Genomic DNA, 16503 nt, shown 5'->3' on the forward strand with positions numbered 1-16503 from the left:
GAGGGAGAACCTACCAGAGAGCCTCACCATCCTACAACTGCAGAGCAGACTATAACAGTTCATCCCCCAAAGCACCCTCTGGGGATATATCCTGAACATGTTGACACTCAGCATCTAAACCCAGTTAAAGCCACAGTTAAGCCTTTGGGTCTGGAACTTACCATAACTCCACAACCTAGTACTGAAGAGCTTTCTCAAAATATGCAAGAAACCACAGCTCAGATTACAGAACCACCTAAAGAGGTTATAGCTTCATCCCCAGTATATACAGAAGCGACAGTTCCAACACCAGGTCAGGATCAAGTTGAGTATCCAACTTCACCCACTGTCTCATTTCAGCCCTTAGACCTAGAACTTACCATAACACCAGAGCCTACTAGAGAGGCTGAATATTTTACAACTTCAGAGAACACTACTGTTTCTCGTCCAAAGTACATGCATGTGACACTTCCACAACATGTTCATGTTCAGCACCTGAAGCCAACTGAAGTCATAGTTCAGCCTGTGGATCTGGAACTTACCATAACTCATCAACCTACTGCTGACGGAGAACTCTCTCATAGTATGCAAGAGAGCACAACTCAGGTTACAGAACCACCTAAAGAGGTTGTAGCTCCAGCCCCAGTATATCAGGAGGTGATAATTCCAACACAAAGTCAGGATCAAGCTGACCATTCTACCTCACACAGTGTCTCATTTCAGCCCTTGGACCTGGAACTCACCACATATTCAGAACCTACCAGAAAGCCTCACCATCCTACAACTGCAGAGCAGACTGTAACAGTTCATCCCCCAAAGCACCCTCTGGTGATATATCCTGAACATGTTGACACTCAGCATCTAAACCCAGTTGAAGCCACAGTTAAGCCTTTGGATCTGGAACTTACAATAACTCCACCACCTACTACTAAAAGAGAGCTTTCTCAAAGTATGCAAGAGACAACAATTCAGATTACAAAACCACCTAAAGAGGTTGAAGCTCCAATATTTCAGGAGGTGACAGTTCCAACACCAGGTGAGGATCAAACTGAGTATTCTACCTTACCCACTGTTTCATTTCAGCTCTTGGACCTACAACTCATCCTGAGTTCAGAACCTACCAGAGAGACTCACCATCCTATAACCACAAAGAAGAATGTAATAGTTTATTCTCCAAAACCTCTGAGTTTGGAACAAGTTCATACTCAGCATCCAAACCCAGCAGAAGTCACAGTTCAGCCTTTGGATCTGGAACTTACCATTGCTCCACAACCTAGTACTGAGGGAGAACCTACCAGAGAGCCTCACCATCCTACAATTGCAGAGCAGACTATAATAGTTCATCCCCCAAAGAACCCTCTGGTGATAAATCCTGAACATGCTGACACTCAGCATCTAAACCCAGCAGAAGTCACAGTTCAGCCTTTGGATCTGGAACTTACCATAACTCCACAACCTGGTACTGAAGAAGAGCTTTCTCAAAATATTCAAGAGACCACAGCTCAGATAGAACCACCTAAAGAGGCCATAGCTCCAGCCCCTGAATATGAAGAAGTGGGAGTTCCAGTGCCAGGGCAGGATCAAGCTGAATCTCCAATTTCACCTAATGTCACATTTCATCCCTTGGACCTGGGACTCACCATAAGTTCAAAGCCTCCTGGAGAGGCTCACCATATTACATCTCCTGAGGAGACAACAGTTCTTCCTCCAAATTCCCCTCTGGTGATATATCCAGAGGATTTTCAGCATCTGAATCCAACTGAAGTCACAATTCAACCTTTGGACCTAGAATTTACTGTAACTCACCAACTTACTAATGAGGAAGAACTTTCCCTAAGCACGAGACACAGCACAACTCAGATTACATATCCACCTAAAGATGGTCTAACTGTAATTCCACAGGTTACAGTTCCAATGCCAATTTCCCAACAAGCTGCATATTCAGCACCACCTAGTATCTCATTACAGCCCTTGTTTCAGGATGACACTGAACCTTCTGCTCCTTCATTGACTTACCGCCTCCCAAATCCAGAGGAGATTAAAGTTGTGCATCCATATGATGATGAGGATCACAATAGAATTGATTACAGAAGGCCAATCCCTCTGGTAGTTGTACCTTCGGATATTTTTTTCCTCAAAACTACAAATTCCAAACCTGTGCAGGAGACCCTAACTCAAATTACACAACCACATAAGGAGGTTGTAGCTCACACTCTAGAACCTCAGGAGGAGGTGGCTCCAGCTTCACTGGAGAGCGAAGCTCCATCTCCAAAACCACATAGTATCTCATATTCAAATCAGGATGACACCGAACCTTCTGCTCCTTCATTGACTCACCACCCTCCAAATCCAGAGGAGATTAAAGTTGTGCATCCAAATGATGATGAGGATCACAATAGAATTAATTACAGAAGGCCAATCCCTCCGGTAGTTGTACCTCTGGATATTTTTTTCCACAAAACTACAATATGTAAACCTGTGCATGAGATCCCAACTCAAATTACAAAACCACCTGAAGAGGTTGTAGCTCACACTCTAGAACCTCAGGAGGAGGTGGCTCCAGCTCCACTGGAGAGCCAAGCTCCATCTCCAAAACCACATAGTATCTCATTGCAGCCTTCAAATCAGGAGGACACCGAACCTTCTTCTGCTCCTTCATTGACTCACCACCCTCCAAATCCAGAGGAGATTAAAGTTGTGCATCCATATGATGATGAGGATCACAATAGAATTGATTACAGAAGGCCAATCCATCCGGTAGTTGTACCTCCAGATACTTTTTTCCTCAAAACTACAAATTCCAAACCTGTGCAGGAGACCCCAACTCAAATTACAAAACCACCTGAAGAGGTTGTAGTTTACACTCTAGAACCTCAGGAGGAGGTGGCTCCAGCTCCACTGGAGAGCGAAGCTCCATCTCCAAAACCACCAAGTATCTCATTGCAGCCTTCAAATCAGGATGACACCGAACCTTCTGCTCCTTCATTGACTCACCACCCTCCAAATCCAGAGGAGATTAAAGCTGTGCCTCCATATGACGATGAGGATCACTATAGAATTAATTACAGAAGGCCAATCCATCCAGTAGTTGTACATCCAGATTTTTTTCCCCTCAAAACTGCAATATCTAATCCTGTTCAGGATTTTCCAACTCAGACTACAAAACCACCTGAGGAGGTTGTAGCTCAAACTCTAGAACACCCAGAAAGGGTGGCTCCAGCTCCACTGGAGAGCCGAGCTCCATCTCCAAAACCACCAAGTATCTCATTACAGTCTTTAGATGATCAGGATGACACCGAAGCTCCTTATGCTCCTTCATGGACTTACCGCCGTCCAAATCCAGAAGAGATTAAAGTTGCACATGCATATGATGATGATGAACACTACAGAGTTAATTACATAAGACCAATCTCTCATGTAGAAGAACCTCTGGATTCATTTATCCACAGAAACACAAAATCTAATCCTGTGCAGGCAACCCCAACTCAGATTACAAAACCACCTGAAGAGGTTGTAGCTCCAACTTCAGAACCTCAGGAGAAGGTGGCTCCAGCTCCACTAGAGAGCCAAGCTCCATCTCCAAAACCACCTAGTATCTCATTACAGCCTTTGTATCAGGACACCACCGAACCTCCTTCTGCTCCTTCATTGCCTTACAGCCCTCCAAATCCAGGGGAGATTAAAATTGTGCCTCCATACGATGAAGAAGATAGCTATGGAATTAATTACGTAGGGCCAATCTCTTCAGTAGTTGTACGTCCAGATTTTTTTTTCCACAAAACTACAAAATCTAAACCTGTGAAGGCAACTCCAACTCAGACTACAAAACCACCTAAAGAGGCTGTAGCTCAAACTTCAGAACCTCAGGAGGAGGTGGCTCCAGCTCCACTGGAGAGCCAAGCTCCATCTCCAAAACCACCAAGTATCTCATTACAGCCCTCGAATCAGGACAACACTGAACCTTCTTCTGCTCCTTCATTGCCTTACCGCCCTCCAAATCCAGGGGAGATTAAAGTTGTGCCTCCATATAATAATAAGGATCAATATAGAATTAATTACAGAAAGCCAATACCTCCAGTAGTTGGACGTCCAGATTTTTTCCCCCTCAAAACTACAATATCTAAACCTGTGAAGGCAACAACAACTCAGATTACAAAACCACCTAAGGAGGTTGTAACTCAAACTTCAGAACCTCAGGAGGAGGTGGCTCCAGCTCCACTGGAGAGCCAAGCTCCATCTCCAAAACCACCAAGTATCTCATTACAGCCCTCAAATCAGGACAACACCGAACCTCCTTCTTCATCGACTTACCACCCTCCAAATCCAGGGGAGATTAAAGTTGTGCCTCCATATGACGATGAGGATCGCTCTGGAATTAATTATGTAGGGCCAATCTCTCCGGTAGTTGTACCTCTGGATTTTTTTTCCCAGAAAACTACAAAATCTAAACCTGTGCAGGAGACCACAACTCAGACTACAAAACCACCTAAGGAGGTTGTAGCTCAAACTTCAGAATCTCGGGAGGAGGTGGCTCCAGTTCCACTGGAGAGCCAAGCTCCATCTCCAAAACCTCCAAGTATCTCATTACAGCCTTCGAATCAGGACGACACCAAACCTTCTTCTGCTCCTTCATGGACTTACCACCCTCCAAATCCAGGGGAGATTAAAGTTGTGCCTCCATATAATAATAAGGATCAATATAGAATTAATTACAGAAGGCCAATCCCTCCAATAGTTGTACGTCCAGATTTCTTTCCCCTCAAAACTACAAAATCTAAACCTGTGAAGACAACAACTCAGACGACAAAACCACCTAAAGATGTTGTAGCTCAAACTTCAGAACCTCAGGAGGAGGTGGCTCCAGTTCCACTGGAGAGCGAAGCTCCATCTCCAAAACCTCCAAGTATCTCATTACAGCCTTCGAATCAGGACGACACCGAACCTTCTTCTGCTCCTTCATGGACTTACCACCCTCCAAATCCAGGGGAGATTAAAGTTGTGCCTCCATATGATGATGAGGATCGCTCTGGAATTAATTACGTAGGGCCAATCTCTCCGGTAGTTGTACCTCTGAATTTTTTTTCCCAGAAAACTACAAAATCTAAACCTGTGCAGGAGACCACAACTCAGACTACAAAACCACCTAAGGAGTTTGTAGCTCAAACTCTAGAATCTCAGGAGGAGGTGGCTCCAGTTCCACTGGAGAGCCAAGCTCCATCTCCAAAACCACCAAGTATCTCATTACAGCCTTCAAATCAGGATGACACCGAACCTTCTTCTGCTCCTTCATGGACTTACCGTCCTCTAAATTCAGAGGAGATTAAAGCTCAGGCTCCATCTGATGATGAGGATCGCTATACAATTAGTTACCTAAAGCCCATCCCTCCAGTAGTTGGACCTGCAGATACTTTTTCCCTCAAAACTACAAAATCTAAACCTGTGCAGAAGACCACAACTCAGACTACAAAACCACCTGAGGAGGTTGTAGCTCAAACTCTAGAACCTCTGGAGGAGGTGGCTCCAGCTCCACTGGAGAGCCAAGCTCCATCTCCAAAACCACCAAGTATCTCATTACAGCCTTTGTATCAGGATGACACGGAACCTTCTTCTGCTCCTGCATGGACTCACGGCCCTCCAAATTCAGAGGAGATTAAAGCTCTGCCCCCATCTGATGAGGAGGATAGCTATAGAATTAATTACGTAGGGCCAATCCCTCTGGATTTTTTCTTCCTCAAAGCTACAAAATCCAAATCTGTGCAGGCAACTCCAACTCAGACTACAAAACCACCTAAAGAGGTTGTAGCTCAAACTTCAGAACCTCAGGAGGAGGTGGCTCCAGTTCCACTGGAGAGCCAAGCTCCATCTCCAAAACCTCCAAGTATCTCATTACAGCCTTCGAATCAGGACGACACCAAACCTTCTTCTGCTCCTTCATGGACTTACCACCCTCCAAATCCAGGGGAGATTAAAGTTGTGCCTCCATATAATAATAAGGATCAATATAGAATTAATTACAGAAGGCCAATCCCTCCAATAGTTGTACGTCCAGATTTCTTTCCCCTCAAAACTACAAAATCTAAACCTGTGAAGACAACAACTCAGACGACAAAACCACCTAAAGATGTTGTAGCTCAAACTTCAGAACCTCAGGAGGAGGTGGCTCCAGTTCCACTGGAGAGCGAAGCTCCATCTCCAAAACCTCCAAGTATCTCATTACAGCCTTCGAATCAGGACGACACCGAACCTTCTTCTGCTCCTTCATGGACTTACCACCCTCCAAATCCAGGGGAGATTAAAGTTGTGCCTCCATATGATGATGAGGATCGCTCTGGAATTAATTACGTAGGGCCAATCTCTCCGGTAGTTGTACCTCTGAATTTTTTTTCCCAGAAAACTACAAAATCTAAACCTGTGCAGGAGACCACAACTCAGACTACAAAACCACCTAAGGAGTTTGTAGCTCAAACTCTAGAATCTCAGGAGGAGGTGGCTCCAGTTCCACTGGAGAGCCAAGCTCCATCTCCAAAACCACCAAGTATCTCATTACAGCCTTCAAATCAGGATGACACCGAACCTTCTTCTGCTCCTTCATGGACTTACCGTCCTCTAAATTCAGAGGAGATTAAAGCTCAGGCTCCATCTGATGATGAGGATCGCTATACAATTAGTTACCTAAAGCCCATCCCTCCAGTAGTTGGACCTGCAGATACTTTTTCCCTCAAAACTACAAAATCTAAACCTGTGCAGAAGACCACAACTCAGACTACAAAACCACCTGAGGAGGTTGTAGCTCAAACTCTAGAACCTCTGGAGGAGGTGGCTCCAGCTCCACTGGAGAGCCAAGCTCCATCTCCAAAACCACCAAGTATCTCATTACAGCCTTTGTATCAGGATGACACGGAACCTTCTTCTGCTCCTGCATGGACTCACGGCCCTCCAAATTCAGAGGAGATTAAAGCTCTGCCCCCATCTGATGAGGAGGATAGCTATAGAATTAATTACGTAGGGCCAATCCCTCTGGATTTTTTCTTCCTCAAAGCTACAAAATCCAAATCTGTGCAGGCAACTCCAACTCAGACTACAAAACCACCTAAAGAGGTTGTAGCTCAAACTTCAGAACCTCAGGAGGAGGTGGCTCCAGTTCCACTGGAGAGCCAAGCTCCATCTCCAAAACCACCAAGTATCTCATTACAGCCCTCAAATCAGGACAACACCGAACCTTCTTCTGCTCCTTCATTGGCTTACCGCCTTCCAAATCCAGAGGAGATTAAAGTTCTGCCCCCATCTGATGATGAGGATCGCAATGGAATTAATTATGTAGAGCCTGTCCCTCTGGATTTTTTTTTCCTCAAAACTACAAAATCCAAATCTGTGCAGGGAACTCCAACTCAGACTACAAAACCACCTAAAGAGGTTGTAGCTCAAACTCTAGAACCTCAGAAGGAGGTGGCTCCAGCTCCACTGGAGAACCAAGCTCCATCTCCAAAACCTCCAAGTATCTCATTACAGCCCTCAAATCAGGACGACACCGAACCTTCTTCTGCTCCTTCATTGGCTTACCGCCTTCCAAATCCAGAGGAGATTAAAATTGTGCCTCCATATGATGATGAGGATCGCAATAGAATTAATTACAGAAGGCCAATCCTTCCAGTAGTTGTACGTCCAGATTTCTTTCCCCTCAAAACTACAATATCTAATCCTGTTCAGGATTCTCCAACTCAGACTACAAAACCACCTGAGGAGGTTGTAGCTCAAACTCTAGAACCTCAGGAGGAGCTGACTCCAGCTCCACTGGAGAGCCAAGCTATGTCTCTAAAACCACCAAGTATCTCATTGCAGCCTTCAAATCAGGATGACACCGAACTTTCTGCTCCTTCATTGACTTACCGCCCACCAGATTCAGAGGAGTCTACAAAATCACTCAGGAGCTCTTTACAACCCTTAGACATGGGACACCCTCCTAATTTAGACCCTGCTAAAGAGGCTCCTCATTCTGCAACTCTCAATGAGATTACTGATTTTCCTTCAATCAATCCTCAAGTGATACCTCCAGAACAGGTTCATGTTCAGCATCTAAACCTACCTGAAAGCACAGTTCGTCCATTAGATTTGCAAGTTACCATAACTCATCAATCTACTACTAGGAGTGGACTCTTTGAAACTATGCAGAAGACCCTCTCTCAACCTGCACAGCCACTTAAGGAGCTTGTTTCCAATGCCCCATTGTTTGATGATATTAAAAATTCAGAGCCAGGTCAGCATCAAACTCAGCATACAATGTCACCTGTGTTCCCAGCCCAATATCTTGATGTAGAACAGGCTATAACTGAAATACCTAAGATAGATAATGAACTTCCTGAAGCTCCAGGGAATATTATTGTTGCTCCTCCATACAACCCTGAAATGAGATTGCTTCCTTCTGACAAGATTCAGGTCCAGCATCCAGACATAACTCAAGCCACAAGGCAGTATTTACCCTCAGAATCTTCTGTAACTCGACAACCTAATACAATGGTCAAACGTTCTGCCCGTATGAAGGAGACCCCAGCTCAGATTTCAGAGATACCTGTGGAGACTGTAGCCCAATCCCAAGAGCATTATACAACAACACGTCTAGCTTCAGTTGTTAAAATTCAACCTCCAAATTTATTAAAGATAGATGCTCCACCTTCTGAAGTACCAACAACTATAGATGCTTATCCAAGCCCAAATACAGCTGCAGATCAATTTTTGAAAATGGCACTTGCTACAACTCCATATTCTAAAGATTCTAATACAGAAAAAAATTCAACTCTGGAACCAAATGCCTACGTATACACCAACATATGTGAATTCTGCGTGTGTGAAAATGAGTCACTGTTGTGTATTCATCTCAGCCCAATGTGGAGACTCCACCAAGTGCCTGTGCCAAGGCCCAACACCTACAACGGCACTTTTGCTATCTTGTAAGACTCACCTTTTCTAATTTATGTTTTACGTTCTGCCTGACATGACAACCTTTTCCTCAAAACCTTCCTGGACTTTCCTTGACACTCCAACTCCTGTTGATTGACTTTCTGCTCTTTTCTTGGCCTTGTCAACTTTTTATTGTCTTCATTTTTTTTTCTTAATTCAGTGCACCTTCTCCAGTCTTTTGTTTATGATAGCCTTCTTTTTCCATATCCATTTTTATTTAGCCCCATTATAAGATTGCTTAACTTTGTTCTTCTGATTCAGTACACTCTCTATAATTTATTTCATTAGTGAAGATGTAACAGAATGATTAGATTCCAGAGCTGCAACTCTAGGAAGAGTTCTTAGCTGTGAATGAACTTCCTCACCTATAAAATGGGGAGTCTGCCGGCTGCTCTTTCATAGGATAATTGTAAGGGATAGTTGACTACCTGGAATACTTATCTTAGCGTAAATGTATGCTTAGCTGTTAATACCTTGCCATCTCTCAGTTATGTCCAGAGCTCATTCTTATTCTTAACTTTCTATATTTTGCATGCATTGTGTGCACTACTCAGGGCTAAGAAGTCTGGGATTTTTCTCTGAAACATGAAGTAATAGATGGGGGGAAAAGGGGAATGTTATATTAAAACTTTACCTTTGGCCCAAAGAGTGTCTAATTTTTAAATAAAGTGAAAATAGGGATTACAGTGTAGGCAGAGGCCTAGCTACAAGGATAAGGATTTAGTAGCAGACCAGTCTATCTGCAAAGATTATCAACTCTGCTGGTTTGAAGGTCACAGTGTGATATGGAGAACTATTATACCTTTCTAAGAACTACTGATCATACTGCCTCATTTTCTCAAATGACAAATTTAAGCATGTGTCATAACACCCAGAAATAGGATTATTTTAGCATCTGTGTGTGGAGTGATCTAGAGAGGAAAGCTTTATTCTTGACAAGCATTTAGAAAGATCTAGCAAAACCTAGGCATAAAGTGAGGGAGAGCTGAGCCATTGTGGCGGTTTGGGAGTGGGACCAAAACCCTGAATCCTCACATAGTACAAGAAGATAGGATTTAGTGACTGACTAAAGAGTTGAGGACTGATGCTGCCTTTGATCCTAGCACTCAGGAGGCAGAGAGGCAGGCAGACTCTGTGAGTTTGAGGTCAGCCCTGGTCTATAGAGAAAGTTCCACACCAGCCAGGGCTACATGGTGAGACTCTATCTCAAAAATAAAAAAAGTTGGGGATTGATGTGTGCGTAAAAATGAGGCCACAATTTCCTGATGAAGATGAGAATGTCAGTTTAGCAGGATGGACTCAGCAGTCAGGAATGAGGACAGCTTGAGGGTGGTGAGTTCAGTTGTAAACATTTTCTTCGTTGGTGGAAAAAAAAATTAGCTTGGGGTTGAGTGGAGATGGCCACTGTCAAGTGAGCAGATTTTCTTCTTTCCTACCACAAGAAAGAGTATGTTTAAACTGAGCAAGAAAGTCTTCACTGATGAGTAAGAATATAAGTCAAGGCAAATGCTCAGAATCAGCTACAGAACATAGAAACAGAACATAACTAAGGTATTTAACAGATTCTCTCAAACATGTGCTGCTCATGGTTATATCCCATTTTTAAAAATGTCATAGAAGCCTGGTGTGATAGTATGTACCTATAATCCTAGTACTTGGGAAATAAAGAGTGAGACTCACAAGTTCAAGGCCAGCCTGGACTATACTTGTGAGTTCCTGTCTCAGAATGACCAGAGGGCTAGGAATACATCTCAGTGGTAGAATACTTGAATAACACACCCAAGGCCCTTGATCCCATTACTGGCACTGTGAAAAGGGACATCTGGGGAGATTACTCAGTTGTTAAAATGCCTAAATTGCAAGTGTGAGGACTGCAGTTCAGTTCTTAAGAATTCCATGTAAATGGCAGGTCGGTGTGACAGTCTACCTGTAATTACAGCCTTGAAAGTCAGAATCCTGTTCTCCAGGCAGTCTGGCTGGCAAGTCTACTACATCAGTGATCTCTGGGTTTGATTGAGAGACCCTGCCTCAGTAAAGGAGAAGAGTGATTGAGGATGACTCTTAACATCAAACTCATACAAATTCACAGTCACACATACAAAATGGGAACAAGATGCATTAGTGCTTATAGGGTAATGTATAAACTTCATGTTGTTCTTCTATGCTGTACCAACCATAACATAAATCTCACTGGCAACATAAGGTGCAAAGTGAAATTTCATTTGTCTTTTTCCCAGATAAGCTAAAGCTCATTTCACAGTGATATTGTGCTTTTTCCCTAAGTGTCATGTCCAAGAACTATTTTTCACACCAGATCTTCACTTTTGCTAATTCTATTTTCCTCATCTTTCCAACACCAACACAGGTTTCGATAGATAGCCCTCAGGAAAAGTGTTGGTATTACCTATAATATGGTTTCTTATTAGCTAATTGTGGTAACTTTTTTCCTATTGAATTATTCAGTATATTAATTTTAAGTCACATATTTTACTGAAAGAAAGACTTCATTTAAACAAGTAATTTTGAGAAGAATACTTGGTAACTAACTAGCATTTTCTAACCTAGAGGAGGGTCAAATTAGAAGTTCAGGAGTCACATGGGGAGAAGTGGCTCCTGCTTGCATCAGCAGCCCTGCATTGTTAACTCTTCTTCCTTGGAAACTGGTAAAACTGGGAAATAGAAAGTTGGTTTCCTTGTTCTGCACTGAACACCTCCATGAGGGTGCAATGGTTATCTTACTGATTCTGCTTATTCTTTTTCTATTTACTCAAGTATATGAATTGTTTCTTCACAGAAATTTCCAAGGAAATAATATTTCTTACATCGATAAAAATGTATGGGAAGTATACCATTGGGCTGAGAAATTGTGAGTAGTATATAAATACATATATTCCTTCCAAATGTTATACAAAATATTGTATTAAGGCCATTTTTGTCTAGATTTTGAGGTCAGTATGTCTGAGGAAAGATATCTTCTCACTGCATCCCAGTGGATTTCTGTAGAATAGATAGCCAGACATGGAAGGTTTAGGATGGAGATAGAGAATTTTAATTGTTCTCAATAAATTGGTATAGGTTGTATTTTTCTGGTAAGTGGTGTGAGGGCTGGGGGTGCTTCTGTGTTAGTACACTTACCTAGGGAATGAGACCTTGAGTCGGGCTCTCACCAGTGAGGCAAAAATTTTAATTTAATGTTATGGGTTTTCATTGAAAGAAGAGACATATTTGTTTTCCAGTACAGAAGTCATTGATGATGACACTTGTAATAGTTATCAATTAAATAAGAGGGCTGGTGGAACCTGCCTTGTGCCATAATGCCTCAGTTCTGAGGTAACCACTACTCTAAGTTTGCTATATATCCATACAGCATTTGCATATGGAAAACAGGAGTATTGCTGCTTTCCTTATCGCTTTTATACAAGTGACATTTGGTAACTTGTTTTCATTTGATGATATTTGAAGTTTCCTTTCCCTTATGTAGAGGTTTATACTATTCGTTTCCATTTCTACATAACATTTCATAGTATGAATACAGTGAGAAATGGTTAAAGACTATCTGGTTTTTCTGTTACATGTCTGGCTGTAATAAATGGCCTGCAAACCTTGGATATAAGTATTTCTATAGCCTTAGATGCCTAGAAATAGAACCTTTAGGATGGAGACCACTGTATATATGAAATTTTTAATTGCCCCCAAGAGAACTGAAGACTATCACAGATGACATATGACAGCATGTATTTCTTTATCTCATTTCACCAATGGATGTTCTCCATCTATTTGATGATTTTTTTGATCCATTTTTTTTTTAATTTTTCAGAATTCTCAGTGAAAATCAGCTGACTGAATTACGAAAGGATACATTTGAAGGCCTGCTAACCCTCCAGGCTTTGTAAGTTAGTTAAGAATATTTATTTGTAAGTTCTGAGTTATCTGTGGATGAACAAGGGGTTTGAAGTAGATAGATACTAACATCTTTCAAGCAATAAAATTGTTCAATGATTGACTGGGTTTGGCAGTGCTTGCCTATGATCCCAGCACTAAGGAGGTTGGAAACAGGAAGGTTGCCGCAAGATGGAGATCTGCATGGTCTGCACAGCAGGTTTCATACCAGTTCCAGGGCTGCTTGGCAGGACCAGGCCTCTAAGTACAGAATATAAAACAAATCCGCAGTTATGTCAGTCTGTGGAGTTTTCAGCCCATCTCTAACATTAAAATACCTTCCATGCATTTTAAATTTCTTAAATCATACAGACAAGCAATTACTGAAACTCACACAGCCCTTGTTATATGCCTGTATTTAGATCTTGTCATCCCTCGATCAAGTCTGATCCATGTTCTCATTTACTGTAGCCCATGAGTTAGGAGTGGTCTTTTAGAGGACTTGTGCCAGTACCTTTCCTGTTGGTGAGACAGGGCGCCTGATACGAACAACTTGAAGGAGGCAAGATTCACTTTGGCCCTTTATTGCAGAGGTTTTTGGTTCATGTCTGCTGACTACATTGTTTCTAGTTCTGTGTGTGAGCTTGCAAACCCAACACATTAACGAATTTAGCCTTTACAAAAAAAGTTTAAGACAGAATGTAAGAAAATTAGTGTTACCTTTGATTAGATGCATCAAAGAGAAGAAAATAGCCAACTACATTAATTTTAAGGTCATTAACCCAGAATGTTTTGACAGTGTTTTTCCCTCTTTGAGATATGGTAACATGTAGCTCAGGCTTGCCTTGAACTCTCTAAATAGCCAAAGCTGGCCTTGACAAATTCTTGAATATCCTGCCTCTATCTCCAAAGTTCTAGGATTACAGGCATGCATTATCACATGGTTTACATAATTCTGGGAATCAAATCCAAGTTTTTGCGCATGGTAGACAAGAACTCCACCAACCACAATATGCCCCATACTTTTTTTTTGCTTTTTTTGAAACTAGGTTTCTATTGTGTTGCCCAGGCTGACCTTGAATTTGCAGCAGTCCTTCTATTTCAGCCTCCCAAATGCTAGGATCGCATGCATGTGGCTGGCATATCCAACTTCTTGTAATAATTTAATCAGAATTAAATTGATGATGAAATATTAAATAAGTAGCTAAATGGTAGTTTACATAAAATAGTATTAAAATGATTATTAAGTCATTAGGGGAACAAACTAGTATTACAGTTTTCAGTGTAAGAATTCTTATGCCCATGTCAAAATAGATACTGAAATGTTGGTTAGTAAGTACATAGAGAGTTTACTTGAAGAAAACATAGCAGAAGTGCCCCTGTCCTTTACTGATCAAACAATAAAAGACAGGAATAGTGGCATGTCCCTTTAATCACAACAGTGGAGAGGTAGAGTTAGGCAGGTCTCAAGTTCATGTTCTCAAGAGGAACAAACATACAAGCATGAATCTTAATGCTGCAGAGACACAGAAGGTTCAGACATGAAGTCATAAGCTGAATTTCTTCCAAATAAGCCACTTTTCTAGAATTTACCAACTGTGTGTATATTTTATAAATATTTGAGTTTTCTCAAATATTTGTGTCAGTCTTAAACTTGATGGATAAGTTAGATGGATGAGTTAGACTTCATGCTTTCAAGAGTTTGTGATTAGAAGGAATGCAAAAATAATTTCAAAAGCATAAGAGGAGGTGGAGAGATGGCTCAGCAGTTAAGAGCACTTGATGCTCTTCAGAAGAACTGAGTTCAGTTTCCAGTATCCACATCAGGGGCTCACGACCATCTGAACTTCTAGCTCCAGAGATCAGATGCCCTCTTTGGTCCTCTGAAAGCCTGAACAGACACATACGCACATAAATAAAAGCAAAATAATGGTTTAAAATAATGAGGCCTCAGGAGAGAGTTCAGTGGGTAAAAGCACTAGCAAGGAAAGCCCAATGACCCACATTTGGTCCTTAGAACCCACACTAGAGAAGAGCCAGTTGCAATGGTGTGCATCTTCAATCAGTCATCTAGCCTCCAATAAGCAGTGTGGCAGAAACAAGAGACTCCTGGCTCAGCAAGGTGGAAGACAGGAACTGATTTCTGAATATTGTCCTCTGACCTCCATTCATACACATTCATACACACCTATTTTTGTAGGTCACTGAGGTATAAATTGTGTCTGGACCACAGAAGCAGAAAAAAGACTTGAGTTTGGTTTAGGGAAGCTGTTCCTACAGCAATGCAATTAGAGGAAGACCTTGTAGAGTCAATGGGAGTCACCAGACAGCCCTTTTGGGGAGAATGTGCTAAACACTAAAAACAATAGTGGGGAAAAAAGGCAAAACGCATCAAAGAGCTTGAGGGGGGCCCAGGAGCACCCACAGAATAGAAGAGGGAAAGTAGATTAGGGCTGGGCCTCCTTAGGATTTGAATGCCAAGCCAAGAAGCCATGATGGGACCATGGCACTGTATCCGTGCTCTGAGCCAGCCAGAAGCCTCAGTGTCACCTGGAGATCTGGTTAGAACTTGGTTCTGGCAGCACCCTTCCCCCCCCCCCAGTTACCAGTTTGGTAAGTCTGCAGTAGGGCTGAGAGTTTCCATCTTTGAAAGCTCCCAGCTACCAGGTTTGTGCCTGTAAATTCAAGACTCAGGAGGCTGAGGTGAGAGGATCACATTCCACATAGAGAAATCCTGTTTCAAAAGCAGAAGTCACCTAATAATTTTACTCTCAGGAAAGACTACCTCCAAAATTTCCCAGGGCCTATTTTATACAGGAAAATCATAAAGGTGGAGACATCTTGGATAGATGTGGATAGGATTAGAGGCTCTAGAAAGTTCACATATAAAACCAAAAGTTTAGAGTTTAAGAAAAAAACAATAATATTATCAATTCTAAGTTCTGTTGCTTATTCATACTAATTAGATATCTAAGAGCTAACCAAAGCAATATTTCCTTTTTACTTTTCCTAGGGACTTATCCTATAATAAATTACGCTATATCGAAAGAGGGACATTTGAATCATTACCTTTTTTGAAGTATATGTAAGTTACAAATATAATCATTCATATTTGGAATTTTAAGACCCCATGCTACTTATTCTGATACATGATTAAAATTTTGCTAACAGGAAATAAGCCAGACACAGAAGAACAAATATAGCATGTTTTCTCTCATATATAGAAGCTAGATTCATGTCTACTTTTTTTTTTTCAGTGCTGGGGACTGAACCCCAGAGCCTTGTACTTGCTAAGCAAGCACTCTGTCAATGAGCTTAGTCCACAACCCTTAGACTTAAATGTAAATACATGTATATATGGTAGGAACATAGAAGATTGACTATGGACAGCAAGAAAGAAGTCTACAAGAATGTAAAACAAGAGAGGATAATGGGAGAAAGAAATATAAAATGTCACATTTTACATCAGTTGAAATTTAGATTTAAATGCATGTATAAATCTAGATTTAAGTGTGTGTGTGTGTGTGTGTGTGTGTGTGTGTGTGTGTGTAACATGAAAGGAAAAGCCAGACTCTGTGGGGAGGAAGTGGGACATGGGCAGGGAACAGCAGACAGTGGCAAGCATCTTTACCCACTGAGCCATCTCACCAGCCCACACTTTATTCTGTGTTAAAAATGAGTGAGACGTGA

The 16503-nt window shown here is 41.8% G+C and overlaps 1 protein-coding gene across 1 annotated transcript in view; it reads left to right on the top strand.

The window, feature by feature from the left end:
- The first annotated feature begins 930 nt into the window (after positions 1-930).
- LOC110545629 (leucine-rich repeat-containing protein 37B-like) overlaps positions 931-16503 on the top strand; it is a 53793-nt gene continuing 38220 nt past the window's right edge. The window contains exons 1-6 of the mRNA XM_060388312.1: positions 931-1015; positions 2333-3369; positions 8407-8924; positions 11729-11800; positions 12752-12823; positions 15827-15898. Of these exons, the coding sequence (XP_060244295.1) occupies positions 931-1015; positions 2333-3369; positions 8407-8924; positions 11729-11800; positions 12752-12823; positions 15827-15898 (1856 nt within the window). The remainder of the gene's footprint in view (positions 1016-2332; positions 3370-8406; positions 8925-11728; positions 11801-12751; positions 12824-15826; positions 15899-16503) is intronic.

The sequence above is a fragment of the Meriones unguiculatus genome, chromosome 7 (assembly GCF_030254825.1).
Source record: "Meriones unguiculatus strain TT.TT164.6M chromosome 7, Bangor_MerUng_6.1, whole genome shotgun sequence".
Lineage (NCBI taxonomy): Eukaryota > Metazoa > Chordata > Mammalia > Rodentia > Muridae > Meriones > Meriones unguiculatus.